Consider the following 24,929-nt stretch of genomic DNA (forward strand, 5'->3'; position numbering starts at 1 on the left):
TCATTAGGTCAGGTATTTTGGTTTGTTTGTTTTAATTATATTGGCATATAATTGACAAATAAAATTGTAATATACTTAACAGTGTACAACATGGTTTGATACACATTGTGAAAGGATTCCAACAATTGAGTTAATTAACTCATTAATCCCTTATATTTACCTTTTCTTGGGTGGAAAGGTAAGGATCCTTAAGTTCTAATTTCTTGGCAAATTTCAGTTACACAATACATACAGTATTAACAACTAAAGTCACTGTGTGTATACATTAGATCCAAGACCTTATTCATCTTTTTTTAAATCCTCACCCAAGGATATATTTATTGATTTTAGGGAGAGAGGAAGGAGGAAAGAAAGAAACACCTCTTGGTTGCCTCCTGTACTCGCCCCAACCAGGGATTGAACCCGCAATCCTTTGGTGTACTGGACGATATTCCAAGCAACTGAGCCACCTGGCCAGGGCATCTTAGTCATGCTTATAACAGAAAGTTTGTACTCTTTTACCAACCTTTCCTCATTTCTCTTACATCCCAGCCCCTGGCAGCCAGTATTCTACTCTGTTTGTATAAATTTGAGATATTTATTTATTTATTTATTTATTTATTTATTTAAACAATTCCACCTATAAGTGATACCGTGCAATATTTGTCTTTCTCTGTTTGGCTTACATTATTTAGCATGATGCCCTCTGGGGTCATCCATGTTGTCAGAAATGGCAGGATTTCCTTCTTTTTATGGCCGAATAATATTCCATTGTGGGTAAATAGCTAGATATCACATTTTCTTAATCCATTCATCCTTTGACACACTTAAGTTGTTTCTATACCTTGCCTATTGTGAGTGGTGCTGCAGTGAACATGGGAGTACAGGTGTCCCTTCCAGATGGTGATTTTGTTTCCTTTGGATATATTCCCCAAAGTGGAATTGCTGGATCATATGGTAGTTCTATTTTTAGTTTCTTGAGGAAGCTCCATACTATTTTTCCATGGTGACTATACCAGTTTACATTCCCACCAACAGTGTACAACGGTTCCCTTTTCTCTACATCCTCACTAGCATTTGTTATCTATTGTCTTTTTTGGCTCCAGCCCTCCTACCAGGTGTGAGGTGATACCTCATTATGGTTTTGACTTGATGTCCCTGATGATTAGTGATGAGCACCTTAACAAGGACCAATTGGTCCTTTTTATGTTTTCTTTGGGAAAATATTAGTGAGGTCCTTTATCCATTAAAAAAATTTTTTTTGTCTTGGGTTTTTTGCTTGTTTTTGCAGTTGAGTTGTATGAGTTCCTTATATTTTTTGACTCACCTTATTTTGCCATGTATAATGCCCACCTGCATTTTTGTGCATCTTATGCATGTGGGATTATCGTGCACATTATTATACCCATGGTATGTAATCATTATACCCATGTATAATGCGCATCCTTACTTTTCCCTCAAAAATCTGGGCAAAAAAAAAAGTGCGCTTTATACACAGCAAAATACGGTAACTCCTTACCAGATAAGTGGTTTGCAGATATTTTTCTCCCATTCCATAGGTATAGGTTGTCTTCTTATTTTGTTGATGGTTTCCTTTGCTGTGCAACAGCTTTTAGGTTGATAAAGTCCCACTTACAAATCCAAAATATCATTAACAAGATCAGCGCAAAGGACCATATCCCCTATTGATTTCTTCTAGGGGTTATATGGTTTCAAGTCTTACGTTCAAGTCTTTAATCCATTTTGAGTTGATTTTTGTGTGTGGTAAGATTGTAGTCTAGTTTCATTCTTTTGCCTATGGACATTCAGCTTTCCCACCACCATTTATTGAACAGACTGTCATTTTCCCATGGTATAGTCTTGGCATCTTTGTCAAAAATTAGTTGACTATATAGTACAGATTTATTTTTGGACTCTCTGGTTTGTTGTTATGCCAATTCCATACTGTTGTGATTACTGTAGCTTTGTAATATAGTTTGAAGTCAGAAAGTGATATTCCAGCTTTGTTCTTTTCAACATTGCTTTGGCTATTCAGGTTCCATAAAAGAAATTTTAGGATTTTTTTCTATTTTTGTGGAAAATGCCATTGGAATTTTGGTAGGGATTGCATTGAATCTATGTAGATTGCTTTGGGTAGTATGCACATCTTAACAATATTCTTTCAGTCCACGAGCACAGAATATCTTTCCATTCATTTGTATTCAGTTTCTTGCATCAATGTTTTTATTGTTTTCAGTGTACAGATCATTCACTTCCTTGGTTAAATATATTCCTAAATACTTTATTCTTTTTGATGCTTTTTGATGTAAATGGGATTGTCTTAATTTCTCTTTCCTGTAGTTTGCTGTTAGTGTATAAAGTACAGCTGATTTTATATATTGATTTTCTATCCTGCAACTTTACTGAATTTCTTTAGTCTAACAGTTTTTTGTTGGAATCTTTACGGGTTTTCTAGATGTAGTACCATGTCATCTGCAAACAGTCTTACTTTCTGATCTGGAGGCCTTTTATTTCTTTTTCTTGCTGATTGCTCTGGTGACGACTCTCAGTACTGTTTTAAATAAAAGTGGCAAGAGTGGGCATCTTAGTCTTGTTCCTGATCTTAAAATAAAAGCTTTCAGTTACTCACCATTGACTATGATGTTAGCTGTGGGTTTGTCATATATGGCCTTTATTATGTTGACATACATTCCATCTATACCTAATTTGTTGAGAGTTTTTGTCATGAAAAAAATGTTGGATTTTGTCAAATACTTTTTAATTATATTTTATTGATTATGCTATTAGAGTGGTCCTGATTTTTTCCCCTTTGTCCCCCTCCACACAGCACCCCGCACTCCCTCAGGCAATGCCCCCACCATTGTTCATGTCCATGTATAAGTTCTTTGGCTTCTCCATTTCCTGTACTGTATTTTATATCCCCATGGCTATTCTGTAACTACCAATTTGTATTTCTTAATCCCCTCACCTCTTTACCTGTTCCCCCATGCCACCCTCCATCTGGCAACCATCAAAACACTCTGTGCATGATTCTGTGTCTGTTCTTCTTTGCTTAGTTTTTTAGATTCCATTGTTACAGATTTTGTTGTTCATAGTTTTGATCTTTTTGTTAAATAAGTCCCTTTAACATTTCATATAATAATGGTTTGGTGACGAACTCCTTTAGTTTTTCTTGGCCTGGGAAGCTCTTTATCTGCCCCTTGATTCTAAATGATAGCTTTGCTGTGTGGAGGAATCTGGCTGTAGGTTTCTGCTTTTCATGATTTTTAATATTTCTTGCCAATCCCTTCTAACCTGCAGTTTCTTTAGAGAAATCAGCTGATGGTCTTATGGCAACTCCCCTGTAGGTAACTAACTTCTTTTCTCTTGCTTCTTAAGATTCTGTCTTTATCTTTAACCGTTGACATTTTAATTATGATGTGTGTCTTGGAGTGGGCCTCTTTGCACCCATCTTGTTTGGGATTCTCTGTGCTTCCTGGACTTGCATTATCTATTGCCTTTACCACATTAGGGAAGTTTTCTTTCATTGTGTTTAAAATGAGGTCAAAATTTCTTGCTCTTTCTCTTTTCTGTATGGCACTGCTATGATGCAAATGTTGGACCTCTTGAAGTTGTTCCAGAGGCTGCTTAACCTATCCTCTTTTTTTTTTTTCTTTTTTCTTCCTGTTGTTCTGCTTTGTTGTTTTTTTGCCTCCTTATGTTCCAAATCATTGATTTGATCCTTGGCTTCATCCACACTACTGTTGTTCCCTGTAAATTGTTCCTTATTTCAGTTAGTGTAACCTTTGTTTCTGACTGAATTTGTTTATGCTGTTGAGGTCCTGAGTTCATGAGCATCCTTATAAACAGTGTTTTGAACTCTCCATCTGATAGATTGCTTATCTCCATTTCGTTTAGCTCTGTTTCTGGAGTTTTGATCTGTTCTTTCATTTGGGCTGTTTCTCTGACTCCTCATTTTGGCAGCCTCCTTGTGTTTGTTTCTATGTATTCAGTGGATCTGCTTGGACTCCGTGTCTTGGTAGTGTGGCCTAATATAGTAAGGTGTCCTGTAGGGTCCAGTGGCACAGCCTCCACTATCATCCAAGCTGGGTACTTGCACCCTTTGTGTGGGCTGAGTACACTCTCCTCTTGTAGTTGAGCCTTGGTGGTTGTTGGTAGGTCAATGGGAGGGATTTACCCAGGCCAGATAGCTGCAAGGATTGGCTGTGACTACTTACCACCAACCTCTACCCTCTGTAGAGGATCAGCTGTGCAGGGACAGGGTAGTGATACTCCAGCGTGGTCTGTAGCTGTCCACTGGGTGCACTGGCCCTGGGGTTTCCCCCGGTGGTGCCCAAGTCAGCTCCCACCTGTGTTTTGCCCAGGGCTGCCCTGCCTGAGCTATAAAGCAATCTGAGGTGGCTACTACTTGAGCTTGGAGATTCCCAGGCAATGCCAAGCTGTGAATCTAGGCTGATTTCTGCTAGTGTCAGGTCTGGGGCTCACTGAGGTCAGCTGTTGCTTTTTTGAGAGAATTTAGAAGTTGAAGCTTGAGCCAAGACCAGCCATTCATATGGAAAAGCAGCTGGGGTGGGCCTCTAAGTTGGGTGGGGCAGAATTTCTTGGGATCTCCAGGGCAGGTTAAACAGTGTTAGCCAGAAATGTGATGGAGTTTCAGATATGGCACCAGCTTGCTGGCTCTGTGAAGGGAGGCTTTAGAAAAGGAACACTGACCTCTCTATGCCACTGGTGCCTTTCAAGCTGCTACCTTGATCATGGAACAAAGGGGGAGTAAGTCTGAGTAGGTGAGTCTGTGTGTGGGTTCTTTAAGAGAAACTGCTTGGGATTCCAACAGTTTTTTCCAACTACTCAATCCCCACTGGTTTTCACAGCCAGAAGTTATGGGGACTTATCTTCCTTGCCCTGGGACCCTGGGTGGGGATGGGGGAGCCTAGTGTGGGGCCACAACTCCTTGCTCCCGAGATAGCCTTTCCAAATTTTTATCCACCACACCTGGATGTGGGACCAGCCTGTTCTGCATCTGTGCCCCTTCTACCAGTCTAGTTTGATGTGGTGTCTTAATTCTGTAGTTGTCAGATTTCCATTCAACTCAGTTTGTGATGGTTCTGAATGATGGTTGTCTATATTTTAGGTGTAATTTTGATGTGGTTGTGCAGCGAGGAGAGCCATGTCTGCCTATGCATCCATCTTGACCGGAAGAGCCATATACTTTTTCTGCATCTATTTAGACTATCATACGGTTTTTATTCTCCGTTTTGTTAATGTGGTACATTGTGTTTATTGATTCGGATAGTGGAACCATTTTTGCATCCCAGGAATAAATCTCACTTGATTGTGATATATGGTCCTTTTAATGTGCTGTGGAATTCGGTTTGGTAATATTTTGTTGAGGACTTGCATCCATGTTCATCAAGTATATTATATTGGCCTGTACTTTTCCTTTTTTGTAGTATTTTTGTCTGGCTTTAGTATAGGGTAATGCTAATCTCGTGAAAGAGTTTGGAAGTGTTCCCTCTTCCAAACTGGATGTTTTGGAAGTTTTGTTTGTTTTTAATTCATTGGGATTAGAGTGAGATTGAGGAATGCCAAAAATGAATTTAGATTGGATGACACGTCCTTTGGATACCAGGGTCTTTTCATTATACCATATTATCTATCATCTTATTTCTTATACAATTTTTATTTAGTGACTTTTAGAGAGAGTAAGAGACTTCGATTTGTTTTTTTACATATTTATGTATTCGTTGCTTGAATCTTTTTATCAGTATTATGTAATTATTTGTTTATTTTAGAGAGAGAGAAGGGAGAGAGACATCAATGTGAGAGAGAGAAACATTCATTGGTTACCTCTCGCATGCATCCAGACTGGAGACCGAACCCGCAACCAGACATGTGCCCTGATCAGGAATTGAGCCAGCGACCTTTCGATTTGCAGGGCGATGCCCAACCAACCAGGCCACACCAGTCAGGGCTTGTTGGTTGATTCTTGCATGTGCCCTGACCTGGGATCAAACCTGCAACCTTGGCTAACCTGGATGACACTCTTAACCAACTGAGCTACCCAGCCAGGGCCCTATCTTATTTCAGATATGGAGAGTTCTGAGAAAGAACAAAATGGTGGGCTAAAGTTATCTTCTCCCTTCCCCCACAAAACAAAACAGCAACTAAAATGCACGCTTTTTTAGAGATAATATGCTAAAATATTTATGGATGAAATATGTTGTTAGTATTTGCTTTAGAATGGAGGAGAGGTAATAGATGAAACAAGATTGAATATGAGTTGGTAATTATTTAAATGGTAAATAAATGAAGTTCTTTATAATATCTTTTATACTTGTTTGAAATTTTTCACAACAAAAAGTTTTAAAGTTTAAAATAAAATATCTATAGACTTGATAGACTTGGCTTTGGATCTTGTTACATCAGGCTAGTAAACACAACCAGCTTTTTCAGTCTCTCCCCATCAGTGCTACTTTGCCCTCTGAGCCTAATTCCTCTTGTGACTATCACATACTTCCAATCAGTGGAAAAATAGAATGGCTGTGTAGGTATATAATGACTTTATACTAAAAGGAAATGTTAATACTTTAAAGATTATGGAGTCCATACAGTTTTGGAAAGTATTCCTGGCAGGAAGATTGAGGAAGCAAATGGGTAAATTAACAGAATGTTCAGTATACAATAGATTTCATTGTTATAAGATGGTTGAATTTCTGAAAAGGTATCTTATATAGACCGGATCAATGCCAAACAGTCAAGATTTCTGTAAGAAAGTTAATGGTATATTTGACTAAAGGTGAGGGTTATTCTGTGATGATTAGCAAATATTATTGTTAGTGGATTTGGGAAATTACTAACAGGACTCAAATTGTATAGATTTCTCACCTCCACTTCATCCTGTTGGCTTGGAAGCAGGAGGGTGGTTCCTGTTTGCATTCCTTTTCCCTCTGTTTACTTCTTTAATATTGTAACCCTGCATACCAAAAGTTGGGTGCTTGTGTCAAATATCTTGCTAGGTTCTCTTCTGAATGTTATGTCACTTAATTCTCAAAATAGTCCTGTGGGATGGTTTAAAAATGAACTGAACCAGATTGATTACACAGCAATAGGGTGAGCCAAGCATTTACGGTTCCCAAATCTTTTCATTATACCATATTACTTATTTTATTTAAAAGCTTTCCCATCTTCACCAATATAATCTTGCCCTTTCCTCCTGACTTGGGGTACTTCTACCCATCTGTAGTTTTGATGGTTTTTTCTTAGGATTCTTAGCCTGAAATTAGATAGGGCTCCTGGGTCTGGATAAAGAAGGGGAAAAATAGATGGGTTTTTATTGGGCATTATTCCCTACTAGAGTGGTTATAAATTCTGGCTTTTTTAGTATTGAAGAAAAGTTAATGGGCCTCTACCAATTACTCATACCTTCCTTATCAGTTGGTCAGTAATGGCTTCCTATATCCAAGTCCGGCTGCAGTTCAGGAAAGGGTATTGAGCGAAGGCCTGTGAATCCCTAGAAATTTTGCAAGTTTTGTCTGCGTTTTTCTGAGGGAAAGGTTCATGGTCTTTATCAGAGTCTTACAGAAATCTGTGATCACTCTTTAAAAAAGTTCAGTAGTACAGGCATCCTAGGAATTGGTTGCTAGGAATTGGATTAAGAAGATACTACACTCTGTTGATTCTTCTTGGGCTTAAAAAGATGCCTCCTTCTGGCCTCCTTTTGGCCAAGTTGCAAATTATCACAAAGCCCACTGTGAACGTACTTGTTTTCTTATTTTTAAAAAATGACCTTTGTTTTCAGTTTTCATTTTTGAAAATTCAAAAAATGTTGCTACTAAAGATGGAAACCTACTTAGTTTTATTTGTATTAACTTGGCTTAGATGTACTGTCAGCTGTGCTTGGTGAATTCAATAATTTTTTTCAAAAGAAAATACTTTTTAAATAGGAAGGCCTTAATTAATAACAAATATAGAATTGAGATAGGACTTCCTAAAGGGATTTGTATTTTGGTAGCATATGGGATGGTAACAAGCAACTCCCAAACACTGGCTGGTAAATTAGTGTCTTTGTATTGTAATAAGGTGATAGCCAAATAAATGTTCATTATAGATCCCCTCAAAGAAGAGATTAGGCAGATACTGTCTCCTTTGAGCAGTTCACCAAAGCAGAGTTGGTAGGAATTCATATGTGTGTTCAAAGTTTGAATCTGCTAGAAAAACAGTAACAAGCTACACTAAGAATGAATGTTTGAATATTGATACTAGGGCAAATAAAAGTCTAGTGAGTTTCCTTCTTGCTTTATTACACATATGGGAGAAGAGTTGGAATTTAAAACATGAAACAATATTGAATCTTACTGGATTCTTAAATCCTAAATTCATTGAAGAGCCATAGGTCATGTTTTGGGGTGGGGTAAGTTGTTGGTTTTTTAAGAGTTCAGAGATATGCATGAAGACATTGCTTTAACAAAGGCTTTCTGGTGATTTGGCCCAATAGGTCAAAGGGGTATCTTCTTGGGTAGAAATCTTTGCCCCCCCCCCCTTTTTTTCCTTTGGTCACCCTTAGTAACTACTATCTGATACATTTACCAAGTTATTAATTATGTAGTCCTTTAATGGCTAAACAAATAAAAAATTTTAAGATTTTACTTACTTACTTTTAGAGAGAGGGGAGAGAAACATCGATGTGCGAGAGAGATACATTGATGGGGTTGCCTCACACACGCCCCCAACTGAGGACCTGGCCTGCAACCCAGGCCTGTACCCGACTGGGAATCGAACCAGTGACCTTTTGGTTTGTAGGCTGGCACTCTCCACTGAGCCACACCAGCCAGGGCTAAATAATGTTTCTTAAGGATATAAGATGAAAGGATTCTGTACAGAAGTATTGTCAGTTGTCTAATATTCTTGGACGCTGGTACTTTGTGGGCCAGGAGCCCCAGTGGCAAAGGATCTAACAGTGTGTATATATATGTATATATTTACTGTATTTCCCTAAACATATTAACATTTTTGCAATTTTTGAGGGTATAAATTCGAGATCAAGGTGTTGGAAGGATCAGTTTCTCCTGAGGCCTCTCTTCTTGGCTTGCAGGTGGCTGCCCTCATGCTGCCTCTTCACGTGGTCTTTTCTGTGTGTGCACACATCCTTAATGTCTCTTTGTGTGTCCAGAATTTTTTTTCATATAAGGACACTGGTCATATTGGATTAGAGTCCACTGTAATGGCCTCGCTTTAAACAGTTATATTAATTGAGGTATATTGAGGTAGGTGCAATTGACTTAATAGCTTCAGGTGTACAACATAATGACTCTGTATTTGTATACATTGCAAAATGATCAAATAGTCTAGTTAACATCCATCACCTTACGTGATTACCAAAAATAATTTTTTTCTTGTGATGAGAACTTTTAAGATCCACTGTCAGCAACTTTCAAATATGCAACACCGTATTGTTAACTGTAGTCACCACACTGTATGCTGTATCCCCATGACTTAATTTATTTTATAACTGGAAATTTCTACCTTTTGATCCCCTCCACCAATTTCTCCCACCCCCACCCCCAAATCTTTGCACTTTTAAAGGACTGTACTTTTTCCCAAAAAGACTGGGAACCTCTACTCTAAAGTTATTAGTGGTGGTCTACAAGAGAGATCTGTCATAATCTGGGTTGTAGGACTTTTTTTTTTTAAGATATTTTAGTTTTTATAACCAGAAAAGGAAATAGAATATTCAGAAACAGTGAGATTCAGCATTTAGAAATTTTTTACTCAGGAAAACATAAATTTATAAACAGAAGATACCTCAACAAAAACGGGAAAGTAGCAGGTAAATCCTAAGATATTTAGTGTTTTACTCTACTTTATTCAGTACTAGAATTCTGGGATTTGCTTAGGGTCAAATTCTGATATGATAGGAAAACCCACAGAGATTATTAAAGCAGAATAGCTGGGAAAATTTAGCTTAGTATATGTTTGTGATTATTTTTGCATAAGAATTTGAAGCAGTTTACTATGCCAGTTGTATTCATTAACTAAAAAGTACTATTTTGTTAGTGTTCCGGGACTAATTTGTTATAAGTATTAATGAATGAGAATTTTGGCCTAAATACAGCTGAAGTGTTCACTGAAACTGGACCAAAGATGAACATCTGTGTCAAGGCTTTTAAATTGATTTTTATATAAAGATTTCCAGAGAAATATTTTGATATTTTCTATGATGGGAACTCTGGAAATTTCTGGGTCCCATATCAAACAAACAGCTAGTTGGTTCATAGGTGTTCATCCTCTTGGGCTTCTAGGGAAATAATGTACTCACCATTCCAAAGATTTCATTTTACTCAGTAACCTACATAAATAAGTAGCAAGCTACGTTTATGCATAGGCTAAATACTGGACAGGGACAGGCAAAAAGTAGGTTCGTTGATGATGATAAAGAACTCTGTGCCGAAGTGTGCTTAAGTATAGCAAGTGGACTAAAAGAATGTGTAAATAATGAAGGCTGGCAATTTGAGCACTTTTGAGATTGTACCTAAGTGCGCTGTGCTGCTGCGACATTCTTTTGACTTAATAATGTAATAATCATAACTTGCATGTCTTTTTTCAAACAACTGTAAACCTACTTTTGCCCACCCTGGTATATCAAAATTTAATTTTATTGTTATCAATAGTTTTGTAATAGAATGTTGTAGTGGTGTGTTTTTGTATTGACAGTGATGTGTGCCTATTTTCCACTATATCGAACCTTAAGGTACATTACATGTGCTTTGTGGTACAAATAGGAATCATACATAACATGTCCCAACTGTTTTTGTTCTGATACTCAACCATCATTACAGAGTTATTTTTAACTGGAAAGTGTGCCTCAGTCGAGTATGGTGAGCCTTTTTACTCTGTTATCACTCTGAGACTCCACTAGTATTCTAAGAAACTGCTCACTACAAATAAGGAGACCAGCTGGTCACTACCTTATATGAGAGCCATTGGTTCTGTGATGTAATCTGTCCTTATCTTTAATATACAGGTTTGATGGAATGTCACAGTTTGCCTGCTTTGGGGTATTTTTTCCTGAGTTTTATCTATTTATTGACATATAACGTACATAGGACTGCTGTGTCACAGCTGTGGGTCATGGGTGTACTTGTGGTTAGCTCTGCTATAAGGGGGTTTTTGCATTCCCAAGAACACAAGAAATTTTATTATCAGCCAACTCGTGTCAAAAAATTGATTGCTAACCATGATTTTTTTTCCTAATGATTAAGGCATTGTTAATAGCCATAAGTGTATAATTTTAAAATGTAAACATTACTGAGCGTTAAGCTTTTTATCCATCTTAATTTTTTATTTAAAAAATTACTGCCTTTCTTTCCCTATCACCACCACCTATTATTGTAAGTAGACCCCTATCACTCATTTTTATGATTAAAAAAAAGGGGACAACTTCACTCAACAGTTGTGATATGTGCAACTGATATTTCTGGAATTTGCTGAAACATAATCCTGTGGAAGAGTAAAGATTACAGATAAAATAGCCATGAGAAGATTGTTGATTAAAGCTAGATAGGGTCCTTGAGTTAATTACAGGGTTTTCTCTACTTTTGTATTTGTTTGAAATTGCTCACAATAGTTTTTTTTTAAGGTGCAAAAAATTAGCATATCACTCAGGATAAATAGTGTGAACAAATTTTTGAAGGAGAAGAAACAGTTTAATAGCTAATTAACAAGTAAAGTTTTACTCCATTCAGGCAATGGAGTTTGAACTAACCCAGTAGGCGTTAGGGAGCCAATGTAGATTCCTAATAGTGGAATGATAATGATCAAAGTTCTGCTCCAGAAGAGTTAATGTCATAGAAGAATGAAGAATAGAATGGAGGGTTGAGAGCCCAGAGTGAATGAGACCAGTTCATTGCTATATTGCAACCTTGAAATCATAACCTGTGTAGTGTTGGTGAATGGATGGATAAAAGACAGTCTGTGAAGCATTTCAAAGGAGAAAAGAATAGCTCTGCATCCAGGCTCTTCTTAGTCAGGTGCTGGTGCCAGCACAGCAAAAAAGAGAGGTTTTTGCCTCATTTCTCCAGGGCTTAGGTTTCGACTGTGTGGCCCTCTGATGTCATTATGGAATATACCAAATGAATTTGTAACTACAATACAAATTTAGTCAGTATTTTGGCTCTTTTAGTAAATCAGTATTGACAAGCTTATATAGTTTCAAAGTTTCTTTCCAAGGGTAATTTAAAATGGTATCATTTTATACTACTGAGGCACAACTACTGAGACAGTATTGATAACCTGTTTGAAACTAAAGAGCTCAGATCTTGTAGGTTACTTGTATTTTTCAGTCAGAATCCTACAGATGCCAGCTAGATTACAGATGGCTAGCATAATTTGTTTTTTCATTACTGGAAGAAGAAATTTAAAGCTTAGTGCATTCTATTAAAAGAATTAAATGTCTCTCATGGGACAACTCTTAAGAAAGTACTTTGACTCTGAAATAGTGCTTTATCTATGTTTTATTTTGGTGATCCCAGCCCAAATTTAGTGACAGAGAACTGAGATTTTCTCTATTTACTATATAGAATTTTAGAGGACAACAGCACATCAGTCTTAAAAGTGTATCACAGAATTGATGAGAATTTACAGTTAACTTACATTTTAGGCTTTTCTTTTAGAATGTAGTCTTCTAAGAAAAAGGCTTCTGAGGAAAGAATTGAAATTATTTTAAAACTTACGAGAAAATGTAGCCTTTACACTATGTTTGTGGGAATGTAAAATGGTTTTTACTTTCTGGGAGGTGGTTTGGCGTCTCTAATAAATATGCTCATGCCATTCTGGCAGTTCCACTTTTAGGAATGTGTCCTAAGGAAATGTTTGTGCACATATATAAACAAAGGCATATGCATATACCATTCAGTGCAGCATTGCGTATGTTGTGGAAAATTAGCAACAATCTAAACATCCACCAGCAGAAAACTGCCTTAAATTATATAGTATATCCATGGGATAGAATATTGTGCCATCATTTAAGATGATGAAGTAAATTTGTACATCTTATTTGCATATAGAAAGATGTTTAAAACTTACTGCTAAAAGAACAAAGCAGATTACCGAACAGTAGGGTTATTTATCTTTGAATATCTTTGGGAAATGGAATTATAAGAATTTCACTTTACACTTTAGTAATGTTTGCATAATTTTTTACAAGCATTTTTTTAAGTAATGAGAATAAAGATACAGCTGTTGGGAGGGGAGGGGAATCCTGTTGTGCATATCAGAATTATTAAGCTTTAAATTCCTTTACTGCTATATACCTAGCCACCTGGTCTGCCAAATAATTGCAGAACATGTATGGTCAGGTTCTGTTCACCTGTGTTTTGCAGGTTCTTCATGCACATTGTCCTTCGTTCTTAACAGAATTTTTCATGAGACCATTCAGTAAGTTTTGTCTAAACAATTTAAGAGATTTATAAAAGAATTTGTTTCCATAAGAGAGTCCTCTGTGTCACAGGTAAATTGATGAGGTGGTTTGGGGGGTTTCTTTCTTTGGAGGAAGGGTGTTAGTTATCTTCAGAATTACTCATTAATTGTAAAAGCATACCTAGGATTTTTTTTTTTCCCTTCATGGTTGTGAAGATACAATACTTGGCACGTAGGCAAAACTAGAGTTTGCAGATTGACTATCCTTTCTTTGGCTAAGAGAAACACCTTAAAATAGCACGTAACATAGTTTTTATACATAATAGTTCTTTCATGTTTGTTGGATAGATGGATGGATGTAAATGAATGAAAGAAAGAGAGAATAGATGAGACTGGCAAATCTAGATAATATAAATCTCAAGACAGCCAGGAATTCTAATCTGAACTTGGTTGTCTAACATAACACCAATAATTGGTGCGTATTTTAAAAGTCATTTTGTTTTCATTCAGATATTGGTGTCTAAAGTAAGTAGTAATTACTTTAACTGTTTTCTCATCTATAAAATAATGAATTAGACTTTCATCTTAAAACTCTTAAATTTTTTATCAATTGGAGAAAATTTACCTAAATACAGAAAGTATAACAGATATTGATGCCTCAAATGTACATAACCCACTTTGTCTGGAGTAAGTAAACCTGGTTCACGTTTTGGGGTTTGCAAAGGGTCTAGACAGAGGAGACAAACATAGAGAGGTACGAGAGGTTCTCTTTTTTTCTTTTTTCTTTTCTTTTCTTTCTTTTTTTTTTCTAATGTGATCTTGTACCTGTTTCTAAAGCACATGCTGAGGCTCCAAACACTGTAGGACAGAACATTCAGAAAGTCTTGAATATAGCCCTTTAAAGAGGTAAATCAAAGTTCATGTCATCTTTATTTGATACCTAGAAGCCTAAAATTTTTCTAATTCATGGTAAGAATAGTGTGTGCATCCTTGGTTAGTTTAGCAGTAAATAATGTATTTATCATTGTTTAAATGAGTTATAAATAAAATATTTTTTCTACAGTGTCAATTTATAATTTAAGATTGTAACATGTATTTAGTTTGTGTTTAGTTTCATTATTTATGGCATCTACTCTTACCCTACCACCTCTTCCCCCGCCCCTCCAAGTAAGTATGTCTTGGCCTCCATAATATTACTATTAATGAAATTTTTCATGAGGAAAAGAAATTCTTACTATGGAATAAAATAGGATTTTTTTAGACTGGATTTTAATTACCTCCTATTCTAGTTACTGGTTTGTTGTGCAAAGCCCAGTAGCCCCTAGAGGGAATATAAATTTAGGCAAAGTGGCCAAGGGATAAACAAGTGTTGCAGGAGAAGAGGTGGGGAAAAAAGAAAACTTTATCTTGGCTCTAACTTACTAAGTCATGATATTTCTTTAGTCTCTTAATTGTTTTCCCATTGTTTCACGCTTTTCTTTTTTCTCTTCAGCCCTGAACTTCTCTTAGATCCTTTGCCTACCTTAACATGCTTCAACATTTGTAAGCCTAACTTAGAATTTATACTATCCCAATTATATGAACTTTTCACTGAATTTATTTCTTCTAATGTTTACCATTTATCTCTCCTATACTTTGTTTCCCACATATTGTCTTCTCACATTATTTACTGTAGCAAGATTAAAATACATATTGTTGAAGAAGAGTGAAAATCATTTTTAGCCACTTTGAGGTTGTTAGTATCAGAGCTTCACGTATATTTATAGGCTCCAAAGAGCCATTTAAGCTCTTATTTGCCACAGCGCTAGTCTATATGCACCCAAGTCAGCAGGACAGGTATTATTCTTTTTAATATACAGATGAGAAAACTGAGACTGAGACATTGCATGAATTAGATCAGCCAGTGACAGGAGTCATAGAAATTTGGAGCAGGAAAAAGCCTAATGAAAATTTTATACTTTGAAGAATTTAAGGTTCATCTATTAAGAGTGATTTTTCTGAGACCACCAAACTAATTAAGTTGTAAGCTAGAACTCAAATTTCCTAACTCCTAATACGATAGTACTTTTTTCTTTTTTCAAGCTAAAAAGGTGTTACAGGGCACCGGCAGTATGTTGCATCAGTATTTTTTAATTTCGGTTGGAGATGGAAAATAAGTATATAATGTAGCTGCCACATTAGTTCTCAAACAAGTTGGTCATGTAATAAATAAAATGCATTCATATATTTGTTGCATTTCTCCACTGTGATTTAAAAATTAAATTGATCCCAGGCTGTTGTGGCTCAGTGGATTGAGCTCCTCTGGCCTGCAAACCAAAGGGTTGCTGGTTTGATTCCCAGTCAGGGCACATGCCTGGCTTGCCCACCAGGTCCCCAGTTGGAGGAGCGTAAAAGCAACCACACATTGATGTTTTTCTCCCTCTTTCCCTCCCTCCCCCTCTCTCTAAAAATAAATAAAATCTTTCAAAAATAAATTGAGGATAATAATCATACCAAAAAACCTTCTAATATTTTCCCCTTCTCCTTTTTACCATTTTGTAAATTTCATTCAAAAGAAGGAAATTAAAATACAGAAGTTTAAGAATAAATTCAACTTAGATATATAACAAAATTTAAATAATTGGTGGGTTCAGAAATGAAATCTTAAAATTAATGACTATTATTTTAACCCTACTTAAAATTTTTTCTGACATGTTTTTTTCTCTTCTCCTTAACTGAGTTAAATTTATTCATTTGTGGACCTATTAAAGAACTTTTATGGCCTCGGAGTTATTCTGTATGTCTATTAATTTTAATTATTTAATTGTTTAAGTATATAAGTATAAATATATAATATATGAATATATGTATTGATTTCAGGATATATTTTAGATGCTTGTTTCTAGTGAATGTCAGTCTGAGGGTTATTGCTTAAGGGAAGAAATTGGTTAATTGTGGTTAGTTGGAGTTTAGAGAACTGAGGTTTGTTGTATGCAGAGCCCTTCAGTTTGTGAGACAAAAAGTCCTAATAATTTTGTAACAATGCTGTGTGAACCTGGTACCAAAGCTCTGAAAAAGAAACCAGGCCTAGGAGATGAAGAATCTAGGGAGGATTTTTAAATTGAGGGTATTTTTAAGCTAGATTCTAAAATAGTAAGACAGGGCTAATAGGATGAAAATAGTTATTAGCCCTCTTATAAGATCTGAAGTAATATTGTTGCCCTTGAGAAAAGTGGGCATTGCAGTGTGATGATATTACTCAATCTACTTTTTATGTCAGCCTAAGCAAGAAGGTATTTTCTCTTTTTCTGTAAAGACATGCCTATTTGTAACATAGAGTTTCACATAATTTCAAAATGTCTATAAAATACACCTTTCTGGCCCTGGATTAGTGAGAGTGCATATTTGTCTTTACTTTGAAGTCTCCTAAATTTGGCCCCAGAATCCAGAGTGATTTTCATATTTACGGAAGCCATTACCTCCCAAAAGGTTTTTTTAGAAGAGTGAGGGAAATAAGTGTAAAATATCAATGTGAATACCTTGCTGTTAATATGCTTGGGAAATTATATTCACCGTAAAAATTGTCTGTGTTCTGTTAAAATTTAATGATGGATGATAGGTATTGTAAAGCCAAAGGAATTGGAAGACAGGGACATTTTGAGAAAATGGCTTGTTCATATATATATACATATACATATATATTTACATGTTTTGTCAGAGACCAGAATTGAGGAAGAGATTTGGCTTTCTTTTGGTTTGTGAAGTTGATCAGAGATTGTTCCTTGTCTGAGTTGCTGTCTGCCTAGGCTGTTAACAATTGTTTCTCTGGCGGCAGATCTGGTTCATCAGGATTGCATCATTTCTGGGAGAATGGCCAAGGTCCACAGCCTCAGTACAAAGACTGTCTGAAGCATATGAGGCCTGTTCTCTTTCTGAAGCGACACTCCTCTTCCTGCCAGTCCTCTTCACAGGATTACTGAAGCGGACTTGTTCTGAATTTCTTTCATTGGATTGGCTGTTCATTGGACTCTTGTCTCCCAGCTGCTTCCGGCTCACCTGGCTGATGCAATTTCTCTTTCTGAAATCTGTGTTGGAATTGTTCTTAAAACACTGTCTGTCTTCTGAGTGACCAGGCAGATCACATGGGGCTTGTGCTTTCAGCAAGTCATATAGAGAAGAGACTGTCAGAATGACGAATACAGAGACTATTGACCATTTCTGAACTCAATTAAAAAGACAGGGGGTAATTATAAACTATTTTTGGCATGTTCTGTTTAACAGCCTTTGCCCAAGAAACTATGTAAATGGTGACTTCTCAAAAAAGTACTCAGTACTGGGAGACAGGCTGGTTCTGCCTCTGAATCTGAGAACAATACTAGTGTTTTTGTGGATTCTGATGGATTATTCTGGAGATACTTAAATTTGAAATAAAATTGAAATTCTGATACATTCATTTCTACCATCACCACCACCACCCCCGTTGTACATTCCTACTTTTCCTACTTATTTGTTCTTTTCCTTCTGTGATTTCTTATATTTCTTATTTGTTGCTGCTGCTAAAGGAATCCACGTCTCTCTTGATTTATTTAATTTCTTCTTTGTTGTACTGTTACCTTTATCCTTTTATTTTTATAATTCCTAATATGCTTTTTGTGAATTGTCTCTAAAGAATAGTTCATTTTCCAATTTTTAATCAATTGGAGATTAATAAAATATCAACATAAAGTACATTTCCTCTTCTTAGTAACTGAAATGACATGATCAGCTCTTTCATCTGTGTGATATATCAACAATTCAGGTGTTAACACCCCATTCTGGCTAATGTTAAATTTCACTTTTTTCTCCCAGAAGTCCTAGGTCATCACCTATTTTTCTTTCCTTCTTTGGAGGGTAGAAAGTTGATGAAGGCTCTATTTTTCCACATGTTTCTATTATGGAGTTGACCACAAATAGAAATGACTCCCTTTTTGTCAGTCTTTTTCTATAGTAGGACAAGAGGACTTAAGTGGGATGGAGAGGGGGGAGGGGTAAAGGAGTAATATGACCTTAACTGGATGGTGGTAGCTCCTTGTCTGACTGGAGAGTAAACTGACATTTGGTTAAAGAAAAGCCTCTGAATTTGAGATGGGGTCAGTGGAGAAGAGCAGCACCTCCTGGGAGAAAGAACAAGAAGGAATCCCTTGGGAAATGGGAAAGAATTCTAATTTGAAGGAAAGAGAAGGAATATCCAGTGACTAATTTGAAGTATAAGTATTTATACTTAAGTCAGAAAAGAATATTTCCCTTTCTACCCTTTATTTGCTTACAGGAAAATAGAATGTAAAGGTTAAAAAACAAAACTATAGTACTAGACAGAACGTAGGAAGGTAAACAAGGCAGTATGCAGAGATGAAACACGTAGTTGCCATTAAAAATTATTTCTCTGTAGTTTTATTTTGTGAGTCCATTGATGTTATTTCTTTCTATACTAATTTGTATCTCAACTTTTTCTAGGTCTTCAGAGCTACTGACAGATAATTTTTTGGGACTTCGTATTCAGAGGTCTATACAAAGGTGACTGCGCCAAATTCTCTTGTTTTGATTTTTGTATTTTGATAAATGCTAAAATCATAAGTTGAGGTAAGGATGATCAAAATTTACTCAGCAAATATTTCTCAAACACCATCTGTGTGCTAGGCACTGTTCTGGACTTTGAAACTACAGCAGAGGATTAAAACACAAAAATCCCTGTCCTTAGAGAGTTCATATTCTAGTAGGAATAGACAGATTAACAAGTAAAAAATATCTTGAAATTGTTCCGCCCAGCGAGAGTGTTAATTCTTCTCAGTCTCTCTAGGACACATCTCCAAACTATGATAAATACTATTAAACTATACTAGGAATCTGTTGTCTAGAATTATAAAACTAGTGTCATTATCATAAGAAAACATTACATATAGATGATCTGTTAAAAGGTCTTCAGTTAACATTTTACTGAGGTCTTTCAGTTTACATTTTGAAGAGTGTTATTTAAGAAAGGAACTATCTTCAGGGTTATGTGAGAAATTTGGTTTTGTTATAATTTTTTTGAGTTAAACTCTCACAACCTATGATTGCTTTCATCAGAAGAGTGGAAGAATCATGTGAAACTGGACAAAAGGAAAATGGAGCAGTCCATTAAAGATAAATGTATAGTTAACTACTTAATGTTTCTTTTTTTTCTTTTATATTTTATTTATTTATTTTTAGAGACAAGGGAAGGAAGGGAGAAAGAAAGGGAGAGAAACATCAATGTGTGTTTGCCTCTCGTGTGTCCCCCACTGGGGACCTGGCCTGCAACCCAGGCATGTGCCCTGACTGGGAATCAAACTGGCGACCCTTTGGTTCGCAGGCTGGTGCTCAAACCACTGAGCTGCACCAGCCAGGGCTACTTAATGTTTCTTAAAGTTATTTTCAGCTATCCAAATTTGCTGGGGTGGGATTTCATGAAGGAATATACTGAGGAGATACTACCTGAAGTAATTTTTTCATCTTTTCCTTTTAGTGTAACTTTTAAAATTTACTCTCAGAAAAATAACAACTCTCAGTGTAGATTTATAAGTTGTATTTATCTACAAGTGTACATTTTTTATAGGCATATAATAGTGCCTGTGACAGGAGTTTTAATGGTACTGAGTAAATTGTTTTGTTGTTGTCCTTTACTGAAAACATAATGCCCCGATTCAGATTACTATATATTGGTCAGGGAAGCTATGATTATTATCAGACTCAGTTTAGATTATCAAACCAGGCATTTTGAGGGCTTTTTTATTTTCCTCTTTAATTTGAATTACACAGTGATACTAAAATTAGAGAAAATTGAACCAGCAAGCTCCAGTATTTAATTTTATGCCCTTTGGGCTCTCTTCTGGCATTTGCAGATTTTATTTCAATTTTCCAGAGACTTTAAGGATATACTGCTTAAACCTCTGTTTGGCTACACTGTTAGTGAAAGGAAACAGCTATGTGTAACATGGGCCCAAAGGCAGAAGTTATTAGTCACTTTTATGAGCTGTGAGGAAGCAATAGACAGGAAGATTTGCCCTTTTCATTTTAGTCACAAGTTTTAGCAATATGTCACCTTCTGTTGAGTGGGAACAGATCTGTTGCCACACCCATTTTTGAAGAGTCCTCAAGATCCATTGGTGAGATCAAGCTCTTGCAAAGTATAGGTGTCAAGAAGGAATGCTTAACTTATAGCTGTTCTAGCATTCTAAAACACCGTCACAAACAAATACTGTTATCTTTATGCATAATACTGGTTTGATTCACTGTTCACAAATGTGTTTTTTACCTACATTGATTTGCTTCAGATACCAAAATAAGATTCAAGCATCTCAGGTTGTCTACCATTTAAAATTTGCATTAGTCCCCTGGATTAACTCAATAACACACACTTTTCATTTAATTTTTCCAGTATAAACAGTCACCTGACATTTCTTCCATCTTAATTGTTTTATCATGAATCACTATCAATCGTGACTCCTTGTAGTCTCTTTTTGCAGAAATCTCTATTAATCTGGGTCTTTGACATTGACTGTCTCCAACGTACAGTGCTTCTTACTTCGTCCTTTTAGTGGTTATTTTTATAACATAAAACCACTCATATAAAGTACACTTCTTTCCCCTTTGTACCATACTTCAAAATCTCTTAATCTACTTTTGCACTTTTACATGTAAGTTGTTTGTGGGTCTTTCCATTCCCAAATTCCACTGGTTATGATTGCAAACTCAAGGTATCCTCACTACTTTTCCATACAATGTTTTCTAATCTTTATCATGAAGCTGTACTCTTTGTGATTTATGTTTTTATTCATACCTAGCAGTGGATATTATCTCACAAATACAGTTGTTAAGATAATTGCATCTTCTCCCAAAATTATAGTTAAAATAAAAATGGTTTAAAAAAGGAAGACTGTTCTGTGACAAAATAAGGCAATGAGAAACAGCTGTGTCCAAATAGAAACAAACTGATCTCTTATATTTGGAAGAAATAACAGTGGCTGCTGGAAAATTTGCAATTATGGTAGGGGGGCAGGGTTTACACAAAAATCTTGAATTGTCAAAAAATTAAACTGTGATATTTCTATTAACCATTCCATATCTTTAAAGTTGTTAGTTCCTACATTACTGGAAAATTTTTTTTGATGAGCAGTTGTAGAATGGGGGAAATGTGCTTATTAGTAAGCTGGCAGACTGTTACTTTCTCTTTATTTGAAAAGGAAAAAGTTAAAATAGAATGAAAAGAAGGCTTCACTTTTTCTACCTCATTAATGCAGTACATAGTAAACATGGGACAATGTATAGATCCCTTGCTGTACTTGTTTTGTATTTATCCCTTTAAAGTCTTATTCAAAAATGGGGGGGAGGGGAATAGTAGCATTGAGGATAAATTTAAAGAACTATCTGGTTAGTAGATACTATTTTCCTTTTCTGTGGCAGGATTCCTCATGTCCATAACATGTTGGTTGAGGCTCTGCAGCTCACCCCCACTCTCAGAGTGGCCAGTCTCCATTAATTGGACCCCGTGATTTCCTCTCTCTGCTGTGCTGGACGTCATGAGCATTGCAATCCCTCTGGGAGTCACCACACCAGATACATCCTACTCCGATATGGCTGCTGGATCAGAGTAAGTGCTACTTCCTAGGTAGTAGGTGAATTACCAGATTGTGTGGAGACAGCTTTCTTATGGGCATCTAATAATAAATATGGAGTATTTTCTAAACCCAAGCTTAGCCCACTGTAAATGACATTAGACCTTTCTGTTTCTCCCATAGATGCTGGAGGTGGGGGGAAGAGAAGGGGGGGGAAGAATTGGGGGAGGAGTTCTGAGTAAATGATTGAAATGTGCAAAGTAGTGATTATATTTTCATTTGTTTTGATGGGTGGTGAAGATTGAAATAAAGTAGGTGTCACTACCTGCTTCTGTAGAATTAATGATTATTCTGATGGATGGAGATAAAAAGGAGTTCTCTCCAACTGATTTTCCTTGAAGGCCTCTTCCTATGTACTTCTCATTGTTCTAGAGTAAAGGGGCTGAACTTTTATATGGACAGGTTACTTTTAAACTTCCTGACATTTTGGGATAGAAAATGTGGAAAGCAGTGTCACCTGTTTTTTTTTATAATATTCATTGCCTAGAAAGAGGACCTTCAAAATCAGTGGTACCAAACTTTTTTTTCAGCTAAGAGCAGCTTTAGGAATTGTCGAAAAGCCCAATCCCTAAAAATACTCTCAATTCTTGAAGAATTTAAATGCCAAATGGCAATGAAGGTAGGCCTTTGTTATAAAACTTTATATATTATTCACAGTTTTAAAATTTTTAGCCTTTTGTATCCCTTCTCTTTAAGTGTCCAAGATTCCCCCTGCTTACAGATTCCCCCTCTTGTCCTTTTACCTCCCTTGTACCCACTCTTCCTTGCTTACAGAAAGGAAGTGGAAGCCCCCTACCTTTCAAGACGAAGTGGCACTACACAAGGATGTGAAAGTCCAGCGAAAGAGACCCAAGGGGCCTAGGGGGCAGCACACCCCCAGAAGCCAAGTCTATTCCAGGCAGTACCAGGGATTAGGGTCTGGGCTGGAAAAATCCTGGTGTTTTGAATATGTTCAGGTCCAGTTCAGACTCTTGATCCCACAGCCACTTCTTGAGTGAGGTGGGTGTTGCTCTAATTCCCCTGTTTCTCTTGCCATTTTCACAGTCCCCTGGGGATTCTTCCCCCTTCAGCAAAGAAAAGCAACTGTACCAGAATTCTGGGTTCAACTGCATCCCTGATAAATAGTGGTTTTCTTCCTTAAAACTGAGGATATTAGTAAAGAGCTTGTATAGTTCTTCACAAAGCCACCCAGGACAACTTAACTGTTTATTGACTTCCTTAAAGAGGAAGGATTACAATGAAGCTACCCTAAGCAGCAGTGTATTGTATTCTGGGGTAGTCTACAATTTAAAGCAGTTTTTGGCCTTATTGCCATACGAAAAGGAAGATGGGGGGTGGGGGTGGGGAAGGGTGGATTGTGTTTCTTCCAGGGCCTCCCCCCCCCCCCCCCCCGTTTTGGTTTAGTGTGTGTGTGGTTTTTGTTGTTCTTCTGTTTGTGTCTGTTTTGTTAGTTTTTGAGGGGGTGGGGGTAGGGGGTTTGGGGGGGTGGTTTTTTCCTTTTGGGGGTCTTGGGTGTTTTTTTTACTTGTTTATTTGTTTTACATGCCAAAGAGATTTAGTTATACCAATAGCTGAGGGTTTCCAATTTTATAACTATTTCCCAAATAAGGTACTTAAAAATCTTCTTGCATTAGTAGATAACTAGTTGTGTAGTGTTGAGATTTTTCCAGTCAGCCACTAACTCCTATATGGATTGACTAGCAAGCTATATAGGTAGACAACATTAACATTTGTGAGAAATTTCAACAAAGAGATTAAATCAGTGAGTTTGGGATAAGTAGATACAGACCAAAAGCAATTATTCTTAAAACTGGTATTTTTCCCAGAGTATACAGATGACTGCCCATAAATGTTGCTAGGAGTATAGAGGTAATTGCAGAAAGAAAAAATAATTCTGGCTTGAAAATTAGACTGCAGTGTTTCTATTTCCTGAGACATTTCATTCACAATCTCCAGGCAGATTTTTAATACTGTGGTCATAACTAATTATTGTAAACAGTTATTTGTTTAATATTTCTGCAAAGCAAGAGAATGTCAACAACTAGCTTGTGTACCATTCTGTTAAATTATTGATGATATATTTTAATGCTTCAGCATGCATATTCTACTGTCATGTATATTCCACTATTCTGGGCTCTGGTATGAAGGGTGAAATACTCAAACAAGGAAAAGACCCAAATCTTACCTTACAGTTTTTTTTAAGCTGATAGCAATGTTATGCATTATGCATTTTTAATATATTTGTAGGGGGAAAAACTCTAGATACAACAATGGCTGCAAAGATTTTTCTGAATTTACAATCCTGCCACAAATGAATTTAAGACATTTCCAAATAGATAGCATTGTAGCAGCAGGTTGCATATTGTATTTTGAACACAATTGCTGGGGTCTGTTTTAAGCATGGGTTCTTGGGTATGTGCCCAACTATCATAGCAGTTCAAACATAGGGGAAGAAAGACCAAAGTTTACATTTGCATAAAGTATTTGACTAATAAAGGGATGCAGTCCTAACACTCTTTAAGTTTTTAATCCTTTTAAAATATAGATAAGAGCTGGTGTGTGTGTGTGTGTGTGTGTGTGTGTACACATATATATAAAATCAGGAATGTCCTAAGAAATCCTATGTTTACCTGTTAACTTGTAACTATGTATTGAATCAGTGACCAATGTGGAAATTACAGATTTTCCTCATCAAAACATAGGAGCTTAAATTTTAGTACTTGGCATGCATAGCTATACATTAAATTCTGTACTTGAGTAGAAAGTATTGTGCAGTGAGATGGCCTTTTAACCTCCAAAACATACATTTTATTTTTATTCCCTAGACTTGCACATGAAGTGCATATGATTATATTTACCCAGTTTGGAGATGGGTAAGATACAACC

The 24,929-nt window shown here is 36.4% G+C and overlaps 1 protein-coding gene across 19 annotated transcripts in view; it reads left to right on the forward strand.

Annotated features, from left to right (window-relative positions):
* The window catches only part of SETD5 (SET domain containing 5), a 72,787-nt gene that overhangs the window by 13,140 nt on the left and 34,718 nt on the right, over positions 1-24,929 (forward strand). For 12 of the 19 annotated variants that reach the window (XM_071222285.1, XM_071222284.1, XM_053929336.2 and 9 more), the window contains exons 2-4: positions 18,865-18,924; positions 21,832-22,018; positions 22,818-23,042. Coding sequence is in view for 5 of the 19 variants with exons in the window: in XM_024556470.4 (XP_024412238.2) it covers positions 21,948-22,018 (71 nt within the window). In the remaining 14 variants the exon portion in view is untranslated. Of the gene's footprint in view, positions 1-18,864; positions 18,991-21,831; positions 22,019-22,573; positions 22,663-22,817; positions 23,043-24,929 lie in introns of all 19 variants that reach the window. The other 7 variants (XM_024556470.4, XM_024556459.4, XM_045192262.3 and 4 more) reach the window with 3 other exon arrangements.

This window comes from Desmodus rotundus, chromosome 8 (genome assembly GCF_022682495.2).
Source record: "Desmodus rotundus isolate HL8 chromosome 8, HLdesRot8A.1, whole genome shotgun sequence".
Lineage (NCBI taxonomy): Eukaryota > Metazoa > Chordata > Mammalia > Chiroptera > Phyllostomidae > Desmodus > Desmodus rotundus.